Raw genomic sequence first — 23,859 nt, 5'->3', positions numbered from 1 at the left:
GCCATCACCTCAGCCCCACAACTAACAAAACTGCAGACCTAGGGAATCATTAAAATTTAAATTATTAAAAATATTTGTCAGGTTCTTCATTCATTCCTGAATGCTTTGATCCCTGTCCTGGAAACTCTGCAGTAGGTAAGCAGGGCCAGCTGCAAACAGTGCTCACCCAGCTGAGAAAAAGGAAGACACAGCAAAATAACCTTTGTCAGGAAGGATTTTGTAAGAGATTTGTATGGCTATCACCTCCACACTGTAAAGGGGGTTGATGCACTGCACTTGAATAAATCAGGAAAGAGTGAAATACAGGTGGGAACTCAGAAGAGGGTGTCCTCATCCCACCACAGGCACGGCCTCCCTCATGGATCATGCAGCTTCTTCTTCTGAAATATGGCTACCACAGTACCACCTTTTAGTCAGGCTGCTTTGGATGTGGGCACTAAGAACAAACCTGAGATGACCAAAACCTTGCTGAGAGTCATAGTAACAAGGATAGTACAGCAGACGAGAGGGATGGAGCTCTGGACCATTCAAATCACAAGCTGCACTTGCTCAAAATCTGAAATGTAGCAAGACTCACACAACTTGAGATCAGGCCTGAAGGATCCACAGAAACTTAGACATAATTCGGAAAGTTGCTGCTACCAGTATAGCTAGACATCTTCCTGATGCCTGAAAGAGCTTTGTAAACCACTGACTTTGTTACATTTCCTACTTCTCTTTCTCTCCTCCAATTTCAAATCAGTCTGCTAAATCTTGTTAATTACAAAGAAAACAAATTTGTTGATGAAACTAAATAATTATCCACTGCATAAATAATACTCTTAATTTAACTGTCTGATTAACTACCATTGCAAAAGAAATCTAGTTTTCTCTTGTTACAAATGGCCCTTTGTTGAGTGTTTACAAATCCAGGGTTCATTCAGACTTCCTCCTGAAGACTCTGAGAATTTCTCTACTGATTTTTCCGAGAGCAGACCAAATGCCAAAAGATGCAGGTAAAAATGTGGCCACCCTAGCTCTAGCAGTGCTCATGACTCCTCCATTCATCACTGCCAGGGCAGGATCCCAGTCTGGAGACTACTCCTGTTTGCCTTTCTCACCAAGAGATCAGTTGAGAGCAGCAGTACTGCAGACTGCACATATGAAAAGTGAAGTTTAACTCCAGATGCCTCATCCATCTCTCACTCCCTGGAGGAAGCAGTAACTGCCCTTCATCCACCCACTTGAAGAGTGGGGAGAAGCATTCTGCTGACAAGGAAAGACCTCTGGCTTGGCAGAAGTGCTTCAGGAGTCAGGTAAACCCTCGATATGACCTGCAGAGTAGCCATGGCAGCACAGATACCAACCCTTGCTAACCAAGCATTTGTACATGCGTGCTACTGACAGTAGCTGCAATGGAGCTTGCAGAGCTCCAGCATGCCTACAGGAGCTGCAGCCAGCACAGTGACAGCAAGGTAAATACTGCCTGGCTACAACTCACCCTGCAACTCACTCCCTTTCCACTGGGAAAAAAATAATGTGCTGCTGTTCAGCATTCCCAAACCACCTTCACAAGGCTGTGCTAAGCGGTCCACAAGTGGAAACAGGCTTTGCCTTTGAGATACAGCACCAAGACCGAAACCAAACCAGCCCTCCTCCTCAGCCCCAGCTGCCTTTGCTCTGATTTTACATGTTGTTCAATGAGAAAAAAAGCAAGAACTCAGTTTGGCTAAGTTAACTGTTTTTTTTACTGGTATTCTAAGATAACTGCTTATTGAAAGACAGAATTAGTATGATCTTTCCAATAAAATACATACTATTAATTAGGTATGGTCATTACTTAGAGAAATCATTCTACCAGAGATGAAAGAGCCCACAGATTTATCTGTCTTGCCATCAAAACCTTAGGGAAAAACATGAAGGCTGCTGCTACTTCACATTTAGCATCACCAAACTGGTTTGATATTGTTGTTTTGTTGTTTTTTTTTCGGGGGGGGGGGGAGGAGGGGAAGTGTTCATTCAGACTTCACTTCAAAAAACGTATTTTTCCTATGTGTTATTTATATTATTATAGCATATATATCAATACTTCAGAAACATAAGTCTCAGTCACCAGTATTTACTACAAATGTAATACCGCTGCTCCAAGAAACAGCAAAGCAAAAACCTAAATAGATGGCATGCGATGTTAAAGTGTTATGTCATTTTTATCTGCCCACGCATACTTTAAAAAACAGATTCAAAATGAGGGTACCTAAAGAAACAAAGGTACCTTAACAAGTACCTAACAAGTCTGCTTTATGTCTCTTGAATCGGCTGACAGTTCTTTAAAAGTGTTTCAGAACAGAAGATACTGTAACATTTCGATACAGATTATGAAGCCACATACAGTATATATTACAGTGGATAATGAATACCTCAGGCTTTATCCCTCTGATTTTCCTGGTTTAAATCACAGTATGATCCTACACCTACATTTCCTATGGGATTACAGGCTATGCTCCTAAACCACAACATTTTGCTGTTGAATGCGACAGTTTACCTCAACACTATTTTAAAACTAAATGCGTTAAGCTGTAACATCAGACGACCAGCAGTAACTGAAAGATTCTAGGTCTTTCTCACAGAAGCTGCATTTCTTTTGAGCATTAACATTACTTTTCTACATAAACCCAGGCCAGAATACAACAGCACCTAAGAATTAATCAAGTTCAATCCCCTGCATGAGAACAAATAAAACAGTTGCAAGTAAAGTCTTTAATATATCCTTAACACAAGTCCTATTTGACTTTCAAAAATTTCTCATAAAGCAGATTGCACAACCTCAGCTCGTTCCAGTTTTCCCTAAAGCATAACAGATTTTAAGAACTACATTAAATCTTTTATACAAACTAGTTTCACCTCCTTCAATACAGTCACTGACAGAAGAACACAGACCACTTCTCACTAATTTTAAGACTGTAGCATCTTCCTGTGCCACCATCTCATCCTCTTTCTGCTGGAATTGAGCTTGTCTAGCCTTTGTAGAATACACTTTCCAAACATGTGTGGTCTTTGTAGATGATGATTTCCAAACCCTTCCTAAACCTTGATGATTATTTCTGCCAGACTGAGATGTTTGAGCCATTTATTAAAGGGCTGTGGCCAAAACTGAACACATTATTCTGTTAATTTAGGCTTCATTAGTACAAAAAGTTCATCATTTAACTTCAACAGTGCTGCATCCCACTGCTTGTCATGATCCCCTATAAGCCTCAGATCTCCTTCTGTGGCACTGCTGCCACAGTGAAGTTGACTTTACCTACCTGCATTATGGGATCACCTTCTTGAAAATAGTATCTCGTATTTGAACACAGCCACTGAATAGATCTAAAACCTCATCTTCCAAAACAGAGCATGAAAAATAAGGTCCAAAACCCCTCCTTCAGACTTTCTGATAATTCTGTTTATCAAAGACATCAATGATAACGCCAAGTACAAAGGTGCCAGAACTGCCCCAGCACCACTTAAGCTGACGCCCCAGTTTGATAATGACTCATAATCACTCTGTAAGAATAAGCACCCAGAGTTGCTATCTCCAGACCTGGTCCCTTTGGCTTGGCTGTTCTCAAATGCTTCAGATGAATAATAATCCTAAGAGCAGCCCTACTGGGTTAGGCAGCAGGTCTGTTGTCTTCAGTATGCTGCCTGCAGCAGTCAACGCCTGAAATCAATATAAAAAAATCAGTAAATACTTGACAGCACTTTCCCAGTATGTTCTCCCAGGCTCCACATACAGCCCAGTGACTCCCTGAGCTACAAGAGGTATTCCATATGTGTCAGCCTTAGTGGATTTTCCTCCCATTGTCCAGCTGCTTTTCAACTCCTTGTAAACTTTAAATATCCACATACTTCAGAAAGGATTTCCAAAGCTTAACTAACTACACATTGGATCAAAAGCAAAACACACCCCTTTTGTTCAATTTGAACATGCCAGTTTAACCTCATGCTTTCACGTTTTGCACTGAAAGTGACAATTAAAAGTTAGTCCCTACTCAACTTGCGACATCACTCATGATGCTGTCAAAATTTCTAAAACCTCAAAGCTTTCCTCTGACCAGCACTATCAAATACCAAGAGAATATGAAGGTCAGACTGGGTCACAAAGCCTTCTCAACCCCTGCAGACCAGGCACAAGGAAGCACTACTTTACCTTGCTTACAAAAACATTATGGCTAATGGGTCAGAATACTGACTCAGCATCAAAACAAAGCACATGGCGATCCCAGGTCCTGAAGGACACAGTACTTAGTGCAGATTGTACATGAACACCCACTCGGGCTAGAAACAAGGAGATGGGGAAATTAGTTTATCTTGCAATTTCTGCAAGCTAATACTGACATGGTTTTAATTTAGAAAGCTGTAAAGCCTTGCAGCAAACTTTACGGCCTTTATGTTCACATCACTGGTTTTATAGTTACACAGTCGAAGGCATAACTGTACCATTACTAAACAGCTTGCTAAACTGTACCATTACTAAACTGACATGCCTTAAAAACGTATCCACTAAAAATACAAGTCAAGCTAAATCCCAATTTCTACATTAGTAAAAACAACATTCAAAGGTTTCTAACTTGAGCTCTGACAATTTCAATATTTACTTTGCTACCCCAACAACAGTGGTATTTTGCTTTTGCAGTTATTTCATAAACCGTACACTTCACAGTTAACTTGTACAGTAGCACAGTTTTATGATATTTTAAACAAATTCTGCAAGAAGACATTTGCTTATACTTTTAAATTTGCAAAAGGATAATTTCAATCCTAAAATCATTTCTACCATTATCAGGCTTTTCACCCCAGCATTTCCCTCTGTCTTGAAGAACAAAACTGCAGATGACCTTAAATCATGAGTTCCTCCCCACCGTGTTAATTTGTCACATTTGCAATGGAAGGAAGACTCAGCCCCATGGCCAACCTTTGTACTCCGATGGCTGCAAACTCAGTTCATAGGCCGCTCTGCAGCCCAGCGATGCCAACTGAACTGTAAGAAATCAGACTGCCTCAAAGGTCTTTTCCTTCAAGGAGGAAGAGCAAGTCAAAACTACTTCTCTCCACCTTTGTAAAAAAGGGCTGACAATCGGCAATATTCGGATGAAGTAACAGGTAACAATCATCCTTCTCTACAACCTGTAATCTACTAGTTTAGTTATCTCAATCTCACAGGCCTCTCGTGGCATTAGGATTTAATAGTTAGGAATCTGAGGGATGAGTATTAGGCAAGCATCAACAATAAATATGCTGCACTGCAAGTTGTATTAAAGCAATGGCTCATGAAGGGGGGGAATCTTCTTAAGTTTTCCTATTCAAGTAGCGAATGCAAGTTACAGGAATCAGGTATCAGGTTTTGGTAGGACATCACATTTATGCACTCTGCTCTACAAAAGTGCAGCCTGCAAAAGTACGTCAATAAGAAATCCTCCAAGACAAGATGGTTTTCAATCACACTCAGATCACATTGTGTTCGGCCAGTCAAGGCTGTAAAAAACCCTCTTCTGTGACAAGGGCACTATTACCAGTGCAGAAATGTTTTGGAAACGAGAAGAGCTCAGCTGTAGCTCACCAGAGAGTGCTTCTTACAGAGCATGAGGCTCACAAAAAAAAAAAAAAAACAAAAAAAAAAATGGAGATGAAAGGAATTCCCATGACAGTTCACTTAAGGAAGTACAGGGAAATCGCTGCGGAGGGTGACTGCCCCTCACGGGGACGTGCGGCTGCGGCACACCCACCCCACGGACCGGCCAGTCCCGCTCCCCCCCGCTCCCCCGGAGCTACCGGGTCTTCCGGAGCCTGCAGACCCCGACGCCGGCGCCAGGAGGGCGGCGGTAATACGCTCCCGCCGTTACTGTTACTGAGACGTGCAAGGTGGGAAACACCGCACGTCCCCTCCCCGCAGCGCTCGCCCCCAGCCCCGAGCAGCACTTACAGAGGGAACCGCGGAGGCAGCCAGCGATGGCTACCACAGGATCTGCTGCCCGAAAGCCCTGCTCCCCGCCACAGAGCCTCTGGCGAGCTCCCCACCGGCGAATCCGGTCGCACCTGCCGGCGGGCCGGGCCGCGCTGCCCCGGCGCCTGGCGGGAGGTGCCGGCGGGGCAGTGCGCCGCGGCCTGGAGGGAGAGGGGCGCGGAGAGCCAGCAGGGGAAGGCAAGGGGGGGGCCAAAGGCCTGCCGCGACACCCGGCGCTGCGTCCTTACCTCCTGCTGTTACTGCGCTGAGCGCCCGACTGCCAGCCCTGCCGCCGCCGCTACTGCTGCGCGGCTCTGCGCCGCCCCCCGCCGCCCGGCACGGCCCGGCCCGGCTCAGCCGCCCGGGACGTCACGGCCACAGGGGCAGGCCGAGGGCGGGGGCTGCGGGGGCTGAGGCGGCCCGAGGCGGGGGAGGCGGCGGCGGCGGTGGCGGAGGTACTCGCGGAGGTCGGCCCGGACCCGGCGGCCTTCCCTCCTCACCGGCGTTGCCTGACAGGGAGCCCGGCTTCGCGCCTGCCCTGGGACTCCCTGCAGCTGTCACGGGCAGCGCAGGGTAGGGCCTGGCCTGGTGCTCCTCGGGCAGCCGGACACAGTTGCAGCGGTGCTGTTCCGGGGCTGGCGTGGGGGCTTGGCTGTGGGGCATGCCTCGTGGTTGTTGTGCTGGGAGAGGATGGGTTTCTTCCTTATTTCTTACCAATGCAGTTACATAGAGGGTCAGGTTTTGGGTTACCTTTGACTTCATCAGCCATTACCCCATAGAGAAAGGTATGGAGATGGTGATGGCCCTCCTGCTGCAGCAAACCTCAGAAGTCAGAGATTGTTTAACCCCTGTTCTCCTCCCCTGAGCTCTCCCAGGCCATTGTCTGGGGTGTCCCTGCCCTGACAACCTCATCCACAGGGGCCTACACCGACAGGTTTTGCACGGCTGTAAGCGGCCATGGTTGTGTCTGACGCTCAATGGTGGAACAGCACCCACCTGCCCGAGCCCCGTTCCCTGTAGCTTCTGCAGGGCTGCACAGGTGCCACCCTACATGGCAGCTCTGCGGGATTTCCCTGGCACCTGCCTACACCCGACTGTTCATCCCCGTGGTGGCTGGTGTGGCTCAGGGAGAGCAGCCCAACTGGATGCATTGCATCATGTTCAGCCATGGTGTCACAGCACCGATGGCACCCACAGCCGCCCCTCCCTGACCCCTTGTGCTGCAGTTTGCGTCCCTCAGCTTTACGAGCATTCATTCCAAGCATCGCCAGCTGGTTTGTCAGCTTCCCTGTAAACCCTTTGCTTTCTTTGCACAATGCTTCACAAGTGACACAATGTCACTGATTGTATGCGCAAAGCCTCTTTGCTCTCCACCTGATAGCCGTAAAATTCTTCTGTGTTTTGCTGACAAAGGGAAACAAACCAGGCCATACTTCAAAATCTCGTGTTTTCCTTTATCTTGCAGCCCTAGCTACCTTTCTTTAGCAGGGTGTGCTTCACTGCACTCTTTTTGAGCATTTGGACAACACAGGGACATTGTGAGTACAGCTGCTAGCTGATAAATAATTTAAACAAAATTGTTCCAGCCATATCAACCTCTGTAAATACAACAGCCATAACAATGCCTTGGCCTTTTTTAGGCAATAGGGAAAACCCAGGGGGTTCTCTAGGTAAAGGTTCTGTCCGGGATCAGTGTGGATGTACACAGGGAAAGGAAAATGGGAGTACACCAAGTGCCTGAGTAATCCTGCATCCTGGGCAGAGCATGGGTGGAGTTAAATCCTGTGTCCTGATTAACATTCCCACAGCTCCTGAAATGTGCCGTGAGCTTGCATTGGTTTTTGAAACATTCCTCAGGCCTGCAAAGCAGCAAGGTGAATGCAACAGATCCATCTTTGCTTGAGGTAATTTAGGAATGTTTAACAGTTTGGACAAATCAAAACACTGTATAACTTCTAGAGAATGGGAGTTTGCCTTTGGCATTACCTTTCAGAGCAGGGCTTTGTTTGTTCAGCCTTACTTTTATTTGTAAAAGACAGATAAGGATAATAGTTATCTAGGAAAAAGGAAAAAAAGACTGGAGAATTAAATGCACACTTAAATTTGCTGACTGGTTGAACCCCCCTCTATTAACAGAACAGAATATCCAATGCCAGGAAACAGCCACCAAAGTGTTTTCAGTGTAAACTAGCTGGTGGGCTCCTCAGTGCCATGGAAGCCGAGCAGTGCCAAGTGCTATCTGACATGCCACTCCCTCATCAGGAGAAGCGCATCTCCATTCTCTCTTTTCTCCCTGGAAAATCTAAAAAAAGCCAGAGACACAGCAGTGTCTGTTCTGTAAATCCTCTGGGAAAATACAGGAAAACTCACAAGTAAAATTAGAATGTAAGAACTTCAAAATAAACAAAAGGGGGTGGGGGAGGTGGAAAGAGAAAAACAGGCAAAATGTATTGACTGCACCCTTTGCCTGTGTATTAGGTGGCAAGAAGCATTTCCAGTTTAGTTCCAAGGAAAGCTGAACAAACCTCTGTAATTTCACACTAACCAGGACTTTTCACAACACCGGGAACAGTGTGGAGAAGACAACCAATTTTTACTTAATAGCTGTATACAGGAGAACCACAGTTGGAGGCTGGGAGGGAGAGCTGAGTGCCTTTGGCATCCCTCTGTTCCTCCTGCACCCCAGTGTGTCAGGCAAGGAGCATCTGTTGGCAATTTGCAATGCACAGATGAGGTCTGCCAGCATTGTTTTCACTCAGGGGCAGGTTCTACCATCAGACCACGCTCTGTGCTGTACCTGTCAGACCATGAGGGTATGCGATGAACAAGAAATACTATGAATGGGAAATATTTATTAGTGCTGTGTTAAATGTGCCAATGCATTATTCCTTACAGCCTACCAGGTATCCCGTGAGAGCGCCAAAGGGAGAAAGATCACCAAGACAAGGAAGCACGACATTCTAACAGGACTATCGACATACACACACACACACCTCTGCTGTAGCCCTGCTGCAAAGAACTGATGACATTCTACATGTCCAAGGTGTCTTCCTTCACTCAGGAAGTAAAACTGAATATTTTAATATGAGTTCAGGTTGTTACAGGTCATAGTAAACAGTTTCTGTCATTAAAGTTGTCACATATTTTAAAAATATGTGTTAATTGCACGAGCAACTGCATTTGTCAGAGGCTGATGACTGGTAGTTTGGAAGGGTGAGCAGGTAAAGGGCCCCAGGTGACTTCTCAGAAAACTCTGGGAGGTTATTATGTATGTTTTCATCTCAGGATACAATGTCCTGGCTATTTACATTTCTGTGCAAGTAGATTCTTATGTGTAATTCAGTCGATTAAAATTTAGACCGTTCAATACAAATATAAAAAAGGTAAAGGCTCTCACACTGGTTCTCAGGTGGTTAGTACGATGGGTGTTCAGTTTCTCTCCCCACACTTAATTATGAAAATTAAATGCAAAAATCAGGTTTGATATCAACAACAAGCCTTCACTTTATGCATCTTTTCAGACAAAACACTTGTGTTTACATCATGTTGGTATTAGCTGTTTCCCCATGGATTACACGTAGCTATAACTGTTTTACACATCGCAAGTAATGGGTAAAGTTCTGCGTATAAAAATGTCCATGGGCATTGACTTAAGTCAGCCACTGACTTAACAAGGCCAGAAGTTCATTTACTTCACATTGCTTTGTTGGCACACTCTAAATACGTATGAATGTGATGTCATTACACTGTCTCTGTGTCATGTGGTTGTGTTAAAATAACTCACAGCTTGTCAGCATCACCTCCTAGAGTTCCCTGACTCTTGAGTATTTCAGTTTAGTGCCTTGATACTCCCCAACATGATTTTACAGTTTTGCAATTAATTTCTGAGAACAACTAAACCCAAACTCACTGGGTTTAAAACTGTTTGGAAATTACCCCTGCAGAGTTTCCAAACGTAGCCATCGTAGCTGCCAATATAGTCGTGCCAGCACAATTTATGTCTTACTTGTCTGAATAAAGAATAGCTTGCTCATATGTTTGGAAAAGAACAATTCTAACTGGCTCAAGGTTTAGCAGCTTATGTTCAGAGACAGAGAAAGAACAGGAACATTTGCTGGGACTTTAGCAGTAGTTGCTTACCAACTCCAACATGACGTTCCTTTCAGGATCAACCTTTGTTTTCTTTCCAAGGAGGCTTACTCTAGATAAGCACCACTTATTTCCTTATCATGTGAATTATGTACTGGAAATTGGAGTGCAAGTCGTTTTATCTGCATCCTTTCACTTAGTATTATGTGCACACACAATTCTCTGATTTTGACATCTGTGAAATTATCCTTGTATTTTTTCCTTCCTCTTTCTCTCCAGTAGACTTTACATGAATGCCAGTTTTGACTACATGTAATTTTTGTAATATTCTGACTTTTCCACAGGCCTTCTGTATTTCAACAGTTTTGTTTGAGTTAGAAAAAATCAGACATTATGTTTTAAAGCAAGAGCTCCTATTTAAATTCTTCCTGTTTCATTACAATTGGTAAATAGTTTCCTTTTTCATGTTATCAGACAAGATGTTAATGGTTTTGCCTTTCCCCCCTAACGATGTGTGACCGTGACCCATTCTGAAACTGCCATTTTGACTGGGAGAGGGTCTCTTGGGGTATCCCCCATTTTTTAATTTCCTTTCCTTAAAGGATAATTTAATTAAGCAAATAGATTATTTTGAATTGTGGGTAGCTCCAAAGAAATAGACTTGTGTAAATAACAGCATGAAAGGAGGTAAAAGGAATACTGAACTTGTCAATTTATAATCCTGCTGAAGTCCATTTCTTTTGTTTTACTTTTGTGAGCAGATTCATTCTCTGAACCCAAATGGTGAGGGCAGGAAAATGAGATTACAACTACTAGAATAGCTGGAAGATATTCCTGTAGTCATCCCAATATTTGAAGACAGATAGATTTCATTCCTGGTGCAACACGCCCCATGTCTCTAGGGAAAGGATTTGCTTTTGTTTCTGCTGAAGCTTCTCTCTGGCAAAGACAACACAGGCCCACTCTCATGCATATTAAAAGTAGAATGGGCCCCACTGGTTTAGATATTTCATCTGGAGAAGGAATGAGAACCCAGTACAAGCCACGCAGATAATACACAATGGAAAAAAAAACCTATGGTAATTAAGTTTTGCTCCTTGCCTTCACACCCCCCCCCCCCCCCCCCCCAGCCACGCACTGTGATCACCTTTTTGGTGAGAAACAGCTATTGTCAATAAAATAACTGCAGGGTCATCTGAAAAATGAAAGTAGCCTGCAGTAAATAGGTAGCTTGTGGGTGCTGATGGCTTCTCACGCTTCTTAGAGAAGTGGAGGCATTTTTTAGTGAATTCTGTGAGGATATTAATCAATTTTTAAACCTTTCTCTAAAGGCCACTGCTCACCTAGAATGTTCCTTGATGATCATGTCCTGTTAAACATACTGTGAGGACTGCTTTTCTATTCTGTTTCAGACATTTCATTTTAGACATTTTTAGCTTCAGCTTTTGAGCCAATCTCGGGAAAGAAGTTAAGAGGAATGAGTGATCCCCTTCAAAGGCTGACACACCTTTGGGCAGGGACCAGAGGAGGTCTGGTAGTAATCTAATTCACGAAATATGCAGCTCTCCTACACTTTCACATTGATGTAAGAAGCAAGTTAAAAATATATAGTCTTGATTAAAGGCAGTGTGAGGAACACACTGCTAGGCTGAAAAGGAAGATTTCTAATGCTGCTAAAACAAGAATGAAATCCTGCAAAGCTCTTGCAGGCACCTCTCTCCTGTCTAGCCCTCCCATATCACTGTGGGGTTATTATCCAGAACAGAAACAGTTCAATTTACATTGATGGTTGATCAAATCCACTCTCAAAGATGCAGATTCTGTCACTGATACCCATCTGGGCAAACCACTCAATGAACTTGCCTGGGGACCATTGCTGTATGAAGGAAGGGTAATACTTTGCCAGAAACATAGGCTGCCAAAGTGGCACCGTGTTCAATTTCCTTTGTAGTGCAGTTACACGTGCACTTGAACACTGTCAAAAGCACAGACAAACTAAACTTGCCTCCTCATACCCTCCCCATACATGACAAACTTAGATGACATCAAACCTCACACTGAGTGCTTTCCTGCTGGTGAGTAGCCCCTGACTTGGGATTTACACCTACCCTTAAATTCCACCGCCAGCTCTTCAGCCCTTGTGGCAGGACTTTAAGTACAAGATAAGGCAATCCTCAGTGAGAAGGCAAATACCCAGTGCAGCATGGTATGCTCTCCTGGTGTGCGTATTTGGCTCTGGGAGTGCCAAATTGCCCATTCTGACTCAGTTACTAAATCTGCTAATAATGCAAATCACTTATCTGTTCACAGTTCTAGTAATGCGAACCAGGTGGGAAAGACTAAAGATAGCCTGTTAGTTTAGTTAATTCCTTGTGAAACCACATATCTGAAACAGATGCAGAATGACATCTCAGATGTTGATATTCAATGAAAATACTAGTAAATGGGGGTGTTTTCTTGGCATAAATAATCAAACCTCATGGATTCAGAATGCTCTTCTTAGCAATATCAAGTTCTCAGACAAATGAGGATAAACTTTGTGGGTAAAATTAAGTTTGGAATCAAAATACATTTCCTCCCCTGAACTCAGGGGATTTCTGACTATATAAATAGTAATTTAGTGTCACATTGGCTGAAAAATGGGAGGACTGTGAATAGTTTGGTATACACAGGACACAAACTGGAGCATGTCATATGAACAAAAAGCAGAAATCATTAATACATCACAGAAGTTAATATGCTTGATAGGTCCTACTTTAAAGCACATTTAGCTTGGATGTTTCCCCAGAATAGCTGCAGCCAAGTCATATTTCTGTTCTAAAGGTAAAGTCACCAGTTCCTGATACCAGTAGTTCTGACACTTTCTAACCTTTTATAAATGATTTTTACAAGACTCCAAGGTTGCCTGTATAATTAATGTTTATAAAGTTATTACCTGAAAACTTCTCTGATGAACAAAATACCCAAATTATTCTAGAAAAACAGCAGGTATCAAAAATTGCTGTGTTTTTCTTTCAGTAGCTTGTAACGCCTTCACTAACCTTTAGCTGCTCAGTTAAAATGGTCCAAATAAGGCGTGTGCTGTAAATTGACTGCTGGCTAAAATGTTTCTGCTCATGACCTTAAAGAATAGTTAACACTGATCAAGTGCTGCAAGAAAGTTTCCCACAGACTTGTAGCATAGATTTCAACTCAACAAGCAATTTGCCTTGTATGCCAGAGATGTGCCCTTGCCATCAGTCTTTCAATGCCACCAAATTTAGCCAAGTTGCAAGCTTCTGATGAGTGTTACTAATGGGCTGGCCTCAACCCCTGTGGCTTCACTCTCAGTCAGCACACCTGTAACTGCAGCACTCCCACTGCAGTGCTGCCCAGGATTTGCTTTGCAGCTGCCTACACCTCCCAGGTTTGTCTCACCAAGCACAGGAATCAAGAGCAAGCTTACACAAACACAGAGTGGTTGGGGTGGGCAGGAACCTCTGGAGGTCATCTGGTCCACCCCCTGCTCCAGCAGAGCCACCCAGAGCCAGTTACCCAGCACCATATCCGGATGGCTTTTGAGTTATTTCCAAGGAAGGAGATTGCACAGGCTCACTGGGCGCAATAAAAGCATTTGAAATAGACAATGTCCCTGTGAAAAAGGGGATGTCCTTTGACTCAGAGGACTTACTTGCTTCACACAGGTAACTGAGAAACAGGGATGCAAATTAGACCCAGAGATCAGGGTGACTGCTGCATCTGAGTTCATTAATTATATGTGAAAGCCTGAGAAGAATTGAGACTAGAATGAAAAGCTCACAAAAATGACTGGGCAGTAAGGTGTGAGCAAAAAAGGACTAAGAAATTCAGTCAGGGAGCACTATCTTGGCACAACAAAGGCCTGGTTTCCCTGGGCAAAAAAAAAGAAGCTGTATCACTTCCTAATTAAATATTGTACCATAAGCTGTCCATACAAACACATTCAGCACATTCATCCAGGCAAGCATTGCTTCTGGAACCTAAATATCCATTTGCAGTGTAAGGAGTCACTGCAGAGTTTGTCTGAAGTCTGAAAACTTCAGTGGTCTTGTAGGATGGGAGGAGGCTGTGCAACTTCTCACGGCCTTTTTCTGCCCTTTTGTAACACGGACACATACTATGACAATGTTGTTTACAAAACAGTTTAGGTTTCAGAACCAAGGAACGTTTAAGTAAGAAACATATTCCATTTGTTTGCATTCCAGTGCAACTTATGTCCTGTTTAGTGTAATTTTCTGTGAGAAAATTGTCATGCTTTTAATATTGCTCCTTTGGGACGAGCCTGTCTGATCTTTTATTACCAAACCAACACACTGTCTTGCATATTACTGACGTATAGTATGAAATAAATTTCCAGGCTTGAAGCTACAGAATATGCAGTTTGCTAGAGCTAAAATAGTTTGTTTTCAGCCTGATGCATAAATAATGCACTCATCCTAGAGCTTCAAATTCCCAAGTATTTCCTGAGAGTTCCTATGGGGCTGGAGCATCTCTCCTATGAAAAAAGGCTAAGAGAGTTGGAATTGTTCAGCCTGGAGAACAGAGGGCTCCGGTGACACCTTAGAGCAGCTTCCACTGCCTAAAGGGGCCTAAAAGAAATCTGGAGAGGGGCTCTTTACAAGGGAGTGCAGGGACAGGGCAAGGGGGAATGGCTTTAAACTGACAGAGAGGAGATTTAGGTTAGATATTAGGAAGAAGCTCTTTACTGTGAGGGTGGTGAGGCACTGGAACAGGTTGCCCAGAGAAGCTGCTGCTGGCTCCATCCCTGGCAGTGTTCAAGGCCAGGCTGGACAGGGCTTTGAGCAACCTGGTCTAGTGGAAGGTGTCCCTGGCCATGACAGGAGGGTTGGAACTGGATGAGCTTTAAGGTCCCTTCCAACCCAAACCATTCTGTGATTCTGTGATCACTGTTGTAGGTTTGGTCCAACAGTTGCTAGTGTCCCGATCCATGCTACCACTGCATTCCTCCTTAAGTACATGAAAGGTAAGGGAAACACAATGGTAATTTTCAAAAATTTGAGTTAGGAAGAACAAACCTGATGTAAACAGGCAGTGTCACAGAGTTTGATTTAAAAACTGTTGTATTTAGTAGACAACAGGCAAGGAGGCTTGTAGTAACAGTTTGCACACCACTGCTGTGAGTTGGCATCAGTATATTTAGTACGTATATATTTAGCTGTCATCAGTATACGTGCAAAAGTAAACCAAGTTCCTGAACTTTCAAATATGGTTAAACAGATACAGTTTTGTGTAAACAGCTGATAAATTTCACCAAGTTAAACCACAGGGGAAATCTAACATGCTTGAATTTCTGGGTTAAAGACCAGAGCCGAAGCAGACTCTGAACCCAGGAAGCTCCCACTGGCTGGAGCAGGGTGCTCCCCCTTAAGTGGACTCCTTACTGCCTACAGGGGGAAAAGTACTCAGCTGAAACAAACCAGTCTGGCTCCCATTAACCTTACAGGTATTGAGACAGCTTATATACCATAAAAGAGAATCTCATCCTGAATATGGACTTTTAAAAATACTATCTATCTACATCTATGATAGTGGGCAAATGGACACATATACTCCCTGGCTTTGACTCTTCTGTTAAAGTAAACCATTAATTTTTAAAGCACATCCAGCTTTTTGTTTGTGGGTTATGTTTTGGGTTTTTTGTTTGTTTTGGGGTTTTGTTGTTTTGTTTTTGGTGGTGGTTTTTTTTTTCCTTTTCCCTGCTGCTGTTTTTCTTATACACAAGACTCTTTTGTTTAAAAGTGTTCTTCCCTCCCCTAAGTTAGTTACCATTGCACACGGATGATTACTTTGGGTAAAGTCATACCCAAAGAGCTCTCAAGAGAATCTGATCACAAAACCCAACAAAATCAGGAGGCATGAAAAAGACAAAAAAAAGGGCAGGCAAGGTTCTTGTTCACTACAATATGGATACCTTATAACCTTCTGTTCGTATATATTCATAAATGAATGTACCTCATGTATCTTTTTAAATGTTTTCCATCACAAATAGTGCTGTTTACTCTCCTCCAGGAACATCAACTATAAGCCACACAGGAAAAAGCCAAGGTAAAAACTAAAAGGAAAATGGGACCCAGAGACCCAGCAAAGTAGCAGCCTGGCTGTTTGAATCTAGGTTGCGGCTTGCAGTTAACTTGCACAGCTGAATAAAGAATCCCCTAGCTGTGGTGTACATTACCAACTTTCCTTTTGTAACGGCAGCCTTGTGCAAGTCCACATGCAAATTTGATAAAAGTAAGCAAAATCTAGCCTGTCAGAAAACTGCAAGAGGCCACAACAGAGGGAACAGTCACTTCCCAGATTACATCCTCACTTGACCAGACTGGAGCCTAAGAAACAGACATCTTCCATCACATCTTTGGGCAGGTGTGATTGACTTCAGCAGAAACAAGTTGATATAAAAATATGGCGGTGAAAGATAAGGGAAATAGCTGCTACCTCACCCCTTATGTTTCAAAGTTGTACTTTGTAACATCAGTTCCCCTTTGATTTCCAGAGGCAGATGGGAAGTCAGAACACTTGGGGCAGAGAAGCACCTTTGTGAACACAAGTCACTGCACAGAGGCTCTTCAGGGGTACTGAGTATGCAGAACTTAAGACAGGCTGTTATAAAAAGTGCCATACCAAAATGAAATAAAATCTTTCATCCAGACTCCAGCACCTCTCATCCTTGTGACCCCAAGAATGTGGACTCCAAAGAACAAGCCCCTTTACAGCAGCTACTTCTGTTCATATATGCTAGACCACAAGTATCATATTATCAGTGAAGGGCAGTATAAAGCTTTAACCACTGAGCAATGAAAATACATTCTATTGAAAAATCTGAGTAAAAAATTACAGTAAATTCGTAAAGAAACTGCTGCAGTTTGTTCATCAGGGAAGTCTAGTAGTTCACTCCAATTTCCAGAGGAACTACATTAAGAGAAATTAAAAATCATCATGCAATAGCTTCTTGTTCTGTTTTACTCATTTGCTAGGCTATACATGACCAACAAAAAAAAGAGGGAAAACCCCCAACAACAGCATGGTTTTCTCATCATGGGGTAGTTTGCTTGACTTTTCAACTCTACTGACTGTTTTGGAAGTTAAGATTCGACCTCAAAAAATCAACATCACAGTTCTTATGTTTGAACTCCCTGGTCTTTACAGAGTGTGTTCAGTTCCTTACGCAAGAAAAACAAGAACGTCACAAGGGACTACTTAGATGTCTCTTCTGCTTTTGCAGCTATCCACCAGAAGTACATGCATTTTTTATGCTACGTGACCTAAAACTTTAATAAGAATTCTTAACTGTTATTCTACCCGACGTGAAAAACAATCCAAAGAGATACATTTAATTAGGCAGCCATCTGATAGCTTACACTGCAGAATGCAGTCACGCTACTCTTAAAGCATCTGTAATCTTAAAAAGCTTATAAAGGAACATACAACTTGCACTTGCCTCAGTGCGTGTGTTGCCATATAATTATTAAACAAACACCTCTAGTCCCCCCCCCCCCACTAACTTCCACTGAATAAATGTGATTCAGAAAGCTCACTGGTGAAACTCCTTGGTTAAGACTGCAAAGCACTGTAGTGTAGCTGACCACTACATTAAGGACAAATACCTTACAAGCACGCAGCAGTGAGCTTTTTAAACTTTTCAGTAAGGTTTTAAATAACTCATTCTTAATTCTGTGCATTTTTTTCTATTAATGTCACATTTTATTAAAAAAATAAATTTCCTATATTTAACATATTAGCTTGCTGTATGTGACTGAAGATTTCGAGACCTTTAACATTAAATGATAATAAATCAAACACTTTCTTCACAGCTTTGAAAAAGTGGAGGGAGGAAGAAGGAGGACAGGAAAGAGGAAGGAAATGCAGGAAGCACCAGGCATTCCTAGCAAGAGAACCTTCTACAGCATCAAATTATGAACTGGCATTACAAATGTTAGAAAAAGTAAAACAAGCTATGATATTGATCAAATCTGCATATATCCCATATAATTAGAACACACCATTGGGAAAGACTAGACTTGGAAGGAATACATTCTATTTGCAATTGTCTCTGCTTGGCATTTCCAAGAAATTCTTTTCCTTCCCTCTCTACAAGCCATAGCTGATTTACTTGCATTTGCATAAACTACTATTCCAGCAAGTCAGTTGCACTAAAGTCAGGTATACCAGAGCCTGTAGGGAAACCACCTGAAACTATTTTATCACAGATTTTCCCCAACAACAGCAACCATACTGGATAAATTTGATGGAGGAAACAACTCGGAGGTGTGCACGTCACATATTTAATTTGTAATCCGGAAGACTGCCCCCACATACTTGCAATTAGAAACCCGTGTAGGTGCTATCTCTAACGTAATGTATGTGGTGCTTACATATTATCCACGGGGCCCAGGGTCTATGCAAGAGGAAAGAGATGCAGGAACCAACAACTCCCCTAAATCCCACAGGTTATCTGTACAAAAGCTGAGCAGCCCATGCAATCTATGTGCAATCACTCTGCCTTGGGGAGTGAGCCCCCTTGTAAACAGAGGGTTTCACACAGACAGCTGTCTATGCAGGAATGCCCTGGTAGTAACATCCTTAGCAGCCATGTTTTCAGGGTTTAGTGAGAATGAAAACTCACGGAGAACCTGTATACGGGGTTAGACTTGATCTTGTGTATAAAAATTGGTCTTTGGGGACACGAAGAGTTCAGCTAATGAATTCTCTGCTGCTTCTCTGTGGGAGAAGGGAATGACAAATGATGTTGCCAGTAGGAAAATCAGGAGAGAAAATACTGTCTGCAAGGAGGGGCAGAAGGTCTGTCTTTCTCCCCCCAAGACATTTCTTCCTGGGGAGAGACAGTTTCTGGTTCCTTTCAAAGATATCTGTATTAGAAGACTGTGTATGTATACCTCCTTGCACAAACCATCTTTTCCTTTCCTCATTTGAATACCAAAGCCTTTCTTTAACAAGGCAAAAAGGCTGTTTGCAGTTTAAGCAACGATGGCATTTCAGATTGTTGTAAAAATCAAAATATGCTGGAAATATCCAAACAAATCCCAACATTAGTCTGATGCTACCTAAAGCCAAGAACAAACAATCAAGCAATGAACACTGGTATTCTGTTGTGTTTTTTTTTTTTTGCGTGGATATTACAAAAAATAGTAATCGTACACTTTTTTCTTTTTAAATGTTCATTACTTAGATAAAGCACATATGAATGTAACATTCAGAATCATAACATAGAAAATGTAATGTGGGCAACTTGCTATTCCAAGTACACTTACCAAAATACAACTTTATAATGAAGAAAGTCTCAAAATACACCTGTACAACAATTGGGATCCACAAAATATGGTTTAATAGTATCACTCAAGATCACTTCATTGAAATCACTGTTATAATACTGTTTGAATAGTTATCTCTGGTCAAAGAGCATTCTCCCCCTTTCCCTAGCCCATCCCACTGAAGCGAGGGTGGAATTATTTTCATTGCAAGGCGTATCTTTTAAACCCCAAATCTGAAGCAGTCCTATTAACTATTATACTGCCTACACTTAAGATACTGGGAGGATGGGGATCACCCTCTCTGAGGCCATGGTACATTGAGACACCCACATTATTGTTTGTAGCGCAAGCAGAATAATCTTGTAAAGGGCAACTAAATAGGGTCAAAATATGAATTATCTCACTACCAAATAATTTCCTATGTGTTACTTAAGCCTGTGACATTACAACTTTACTGAAAAATAAAAAATTACCCATTTTATCCTATAAATATTTTCTTTATTTGCTTTATGTTTAGAAGTTGCTATTTAAGTTCTATTAACAGAAATACATAACAAAAGCTCCCTAACAAGTGGAAAAAAAGTAATTACAAATGCTGAAAAAGTTGGCCTCATTAACATATGTACAGACTCGCTTACTTAATACACATCTTTGTGGAAATTAAATCATTTTATGACACACATTTATACAAGCATTAAACATTCCCAAGAGACTCTGAGCAGAGAATACGCCAAATCTTTAGTCTGGGCAGACAAAAATGTATGTTTCAGTTTTGATTGTGGAGCAAACATGCAACAGATACAACACTCAGTCTGAGCTGCTGTTGGTAAGTTGTTCTGTTTTTTCCTGCAAAGATCTTTCCATTGAACTTGCGTCCTTTTGTCCCTTCTTTTCCTTGTTCTGCTGTTCCTGCAGCTTCAGAATTATTTTTCGTATTTCTTCTCTTTTGGTTTTCATTCTTGGGCGTGGAAACCAGTCTGTTAAGTTCATTGGTAGCTCAAAACTCAGAATAGGATTCTGAAAAGAAAGGTCATTTGGATATTACAGTAAGAAGTTACAATCTAGAAGACTGGAGAAAACTGTAGCACATTCTTCCTCACCTCATTCTATCAGCATGGAACAAAATTTCTATGATTTGTGTACTCTGTACATGTACAATTAAGGTAAAACCAATCAAGCTATCTAGAGTTGATTAGGAATCAATGATTAAATTTTCCTATTCTTATAAATAACCTTTAAGACCATAACCAACTGGTAAAGTCAGTTTAACATTTCACCCTAAAAAGCAAGGTCTGTGAAAAGCCTCTGGCTACCACCAGCCCTTTCTGTACTTGCATTTGGTTTTCTTGACAGAGATTATTAATTCAAAGAATTAAGAGAATTATTATTATGAGTTATTATCTATGCCACTTCTGTGACACCGTACAACAATTTCACCCTAAACATACAACAGTTTGTGGAATAGTGTTTTCTCTCAAAGAAATCCCTCTCTTTGTGTATTCCAGTTTATATCGAGTGAATTACATTCATCCACTGAGTTAACACTAACAAGACTACTTGGGGAAAAAAACTAGTGACATTCTGCATGGGAACAAATCAATAAATGCCATATACTGTACTAGCAGCATCATTTTACCTCCAAACAGAACATTAGCTAGATAAAATAGCAACAAAGTAACCCCTACGTTGAACTGACTTTGCCAATGAAGCTACTTAACACCAGCAGTAAGTAGACTTCGGAAGCATGCCACTAAAGATGCAGAAAAAGGATGCAGAAAACCATGGGTAAAAACCATGAAATAGGTCAGACGAAGGAGAAAGAACACATTAGTGCGGTAACACAACAGTTTACATTAATCTGAACACGCCCTTGACTGGGGCTTTTTGTTGCTGTTCATTGTGGGGAAGAAGAGCAGGGACACGGGGCAGAAGCCAGCTGTGCACTTTGTGCTGGGCTGCCAGGTCTGTCCCCCGGAACTGACAATGCCCGTCCCCGCAAACCCCGGCTGCTGCCGCCGGGGCTCGCCGCTCTGCCGCCGGCCCTGCCCCTCCGCGTACTTGAGGCGGCAGCACTGCGGCCCCTGGCGGCGGAAGCCGCCCCCAGCAGCCCTCCTGACCCGGCTCCCCCACAAATTGCTGCCAGGAAACTGGGGGGGCTCCTTTGGCAGGGCAGAGGTGTCCCACCTGGGCCCAAAGGCAAAGCTGAACAGGCATGGTGTTGAAGGAGTGCTGGCAACTACTTGCTATGATAGCTGACAGGTATACTCCTTGTTACACTGCCTACCCTGTCATGGATTCATGGTTTTAAAAAATACACATCATGATTTTAACCATTATTACTAAAACCAAGGTATTTAAAATAAATCGACAAACAAGAATAAGATGTGCCTAAATAGTCCACAAACATCAAATTAAGCACCCCTCCCCACACGCTCCCATTCAGTTTGCACAGCTGCTGGAAACAATGAGACTTTGCGCAAGTTTTGAAATACATTAGCAGCTGAACTTACTAGTTCAGTAACAGCATGGCAGTGAAGTACCATGTAGCCAGTATGGCTTTTCCCTCCCCACCAGTGTTAGTGCTGTGAATACCCCATGATCTGCTACCTGACGCATCTAAATGCCATCCCTATGCGCTGACAGGCGATGCTGCTGCATACTGCAAGATCGGACAGGACGAGAGATTTGGCCTGACATAATTCAGCAATACATTTGCAAGAAGGAAGGGGATGGAAGGGGTTAAGATTATTAAAACCTGGTTGCTCTTCATATCTCCCAAGTACAAAAGAGGAAGGAGGATGGTTCTAATCTCTCAAGGACTCACTGGTAAAGCAAAAGCTTTTGGTTTTGACCTGCACGAACGCACTCTGCTGAAGCCTTTCTGCCCTCATATGAAGTATGAGCATGGGGAGGGTGGAGGAACAGAGAAGAAACAGACACTTCCCCAGGAAAGGTTCAGTAACAGGACAGTTTAGTGGTCTCAAGAACCATGGACTTAAACAGTTTGTGTCCAATACAGGCAACATCTCACTTGACTGTCACTTCTCCTTCCCCTAGACCTGACGGTGTCAACACCTCTATCACTTGTGAAAGATCGAGACAGTTAAAGTCATTAAGTGTTTAACCAAATTCTCCAGTGGATTAAAGATCTGACATTTAGCTGTAATGATTCCATTTGCATGTTTTCTTGCAAGTTAAAGAAAAACTACTTGTATCATATTAATGAACTGACTCAGAATTACGGTTCTTAGGGAGAAAAGAACCAGCTTTTTGTCCTGCATCTTTAGGTTAGATTTAGAACTCAAATTTGAACTCAGGTTCTTACTGGGTTATTTTAAAGACTATGGACAGTAAGAACACAAACAAAAGACTCTATATGTATTTTCTTATTCTCTTAGAAAAAAAGCCTATTTCAAATTGGCTTCCAATTGCTGATACATATATAAAACTAAAAAGGATAATCAGTTTATTTCCCCAAAAATATTATGTATGTTCATGTATACACTAGTGTATAATGCATAATCTAATAAATAGCTATAACAGCTACACTAGGAGCCTTTTATAGCTGTTATAATTCAGTAGTTCACCACAAAAAACAACAAAACAAAACAAAACAATCCAGAAAACCCACCCCCAATAGTTATACAAACAGGGATACATCACATACCTCAAAAAAGCTCTCCACATACTGCAGTATGTACACCCCACAGTCACTGAAATTGTTTTGTTGTGGCACTTTTGGGTTGGAACCTTTCATGACATCTTTGGAAAAACTTCTTTTGTTGCCTTTTCTGACTTCCCATTCCACCTCTAAATATCTATGATAAAAGACCATGCCAATCAAAACTCTCTTCTTGAAGAATTTTGCAGAAAACCAACCCCCAAACCCAGACATGAAACTTACTCCCGTAGTATTTTCACAACATTTGACCGGGAAGGCCCTCTCAGGGAGTCCATAAGCAAAATGCAGGGCCTAAGAGAGAACACAACTTTTAAGTACACGGTATTTTACAGCAGTTTGGAAAGCACAATGTTACACAACTAGCTATGAAACAGTGGGGTGACCTTGAACAAAAGTAGGTCAATACTATAAAGTTTCACCAGCACTGCTATAATCCCCTAACTGGGATAGCTAAATGTAAGACTGTCTAGATTCAACCATACACTGAGCATACTGTCAGACTGAAAGCATACGTTACAGGCAAAAACTAGTTGCTTAAAACCCTCTGAGATGTCTAGTACTCTTCTAGATGCACAAGGTACCTGGGACACTGGCAAGAGACTAGAAAGTAAGTGCTAGAACCCAAAAACATCCTTCTGGAGTAGCAGCTGGAGGGCAGATGGGCACTAGGTGTTGCACATTTAAGAAATTATTCCAGCCAATGAATCTGAAATCTACCTTGTAGTTACGCACAAAACACACATTTTGAAAAACTTTCAAAAATAACATATCCATAAACAAACATTTTCTAGACTACCAAGTTTGCCTGAAGACTT

The 23,859-nt window shown here is 42.3% G+C and overlaps 2 protein-coding genes and 1 long non-coding RNA gene across 8 annotated transcripts in view; 1 reads left to right on the top strand and 2 right to left on the bottom strand.

The window, feature by feature from the left end:
* MYO6 (myosin VI) overlaps positions 1-6,235 on the bottom strand; it is a 114,126-nt gene extending 107,891 nt beyond the window's left edge. The window contains exon 1 of the mRNA XM_062608226.1: positions 6,214-6,235. The gene's annotated coding sequence lies outside the window, so the exon portion shown is untranslated. The remainder of the gene's footprint in view (positions 1-6,213) is intronic.
* Positions 5,790-16,568, top strand: LOC134158380 (uncharacterized). Its single transcript, XR_009962742.1, has 3 exons — positions 5,790-5,883; positions 10,399-10,499; positions 16,292-16,568. It is a non-coding gene; the product is annotated as an uncharacterized LOC134158380 (long non-coding RNA).
* Positions 16,569-17,771: 1,203 nt separating this feature from the next.
* The window catches only part of SENP6 (SUMO specific peptidase 6), a 79,247-nt gene continuing 73,159 nt past the window's right edge, over positions 17,772-23,859 (bottom strand). For all 6 annotated transcript variants that reach the window (XM_062608234.1, XM_062608229.1, XM_062608233.1 and 3 more), the window contains 3 exons: positions 23,267-23,335; positions 23,030-23,180; positions 17,772-20,379 (listed from right to left, as the gene is read on the bottom strand). In XM_062608234.1, coding sequence (XP_062464218.1) covers positions 20,170-20,379; positions 23,030-23,180; positions 23,267-23,335 — 430 coding nt within the window. In that variant the 3' untranslated portion in view covers positions 17,772-20,169. The remainder of the gene's footprint in view (positions 20,380-23,029; positions 23,181-23,266; positions 23,336-23,859) is intronic.

The sequence above is a fragment of the Pezoporus occidentalis genome, unplaced genomic scaffold (assembly GCF_034315485.1).
Source record: "Pezoporus occidentalis ecotype Australia unplaced genomic scaffold, CSIRO_AGI_Poc_V1 ctg13, whole genome shotgun sequence".
Lineage (NCBI taxonomy): Eukaryota > Metazoa > Chordata > Aves > Psittaciformes > Psittacidae > Pezoporus > Pezoporus occidentalis.
This window is presented reverse-complemented; position numbering and strand designations above follow the sequence as displayed.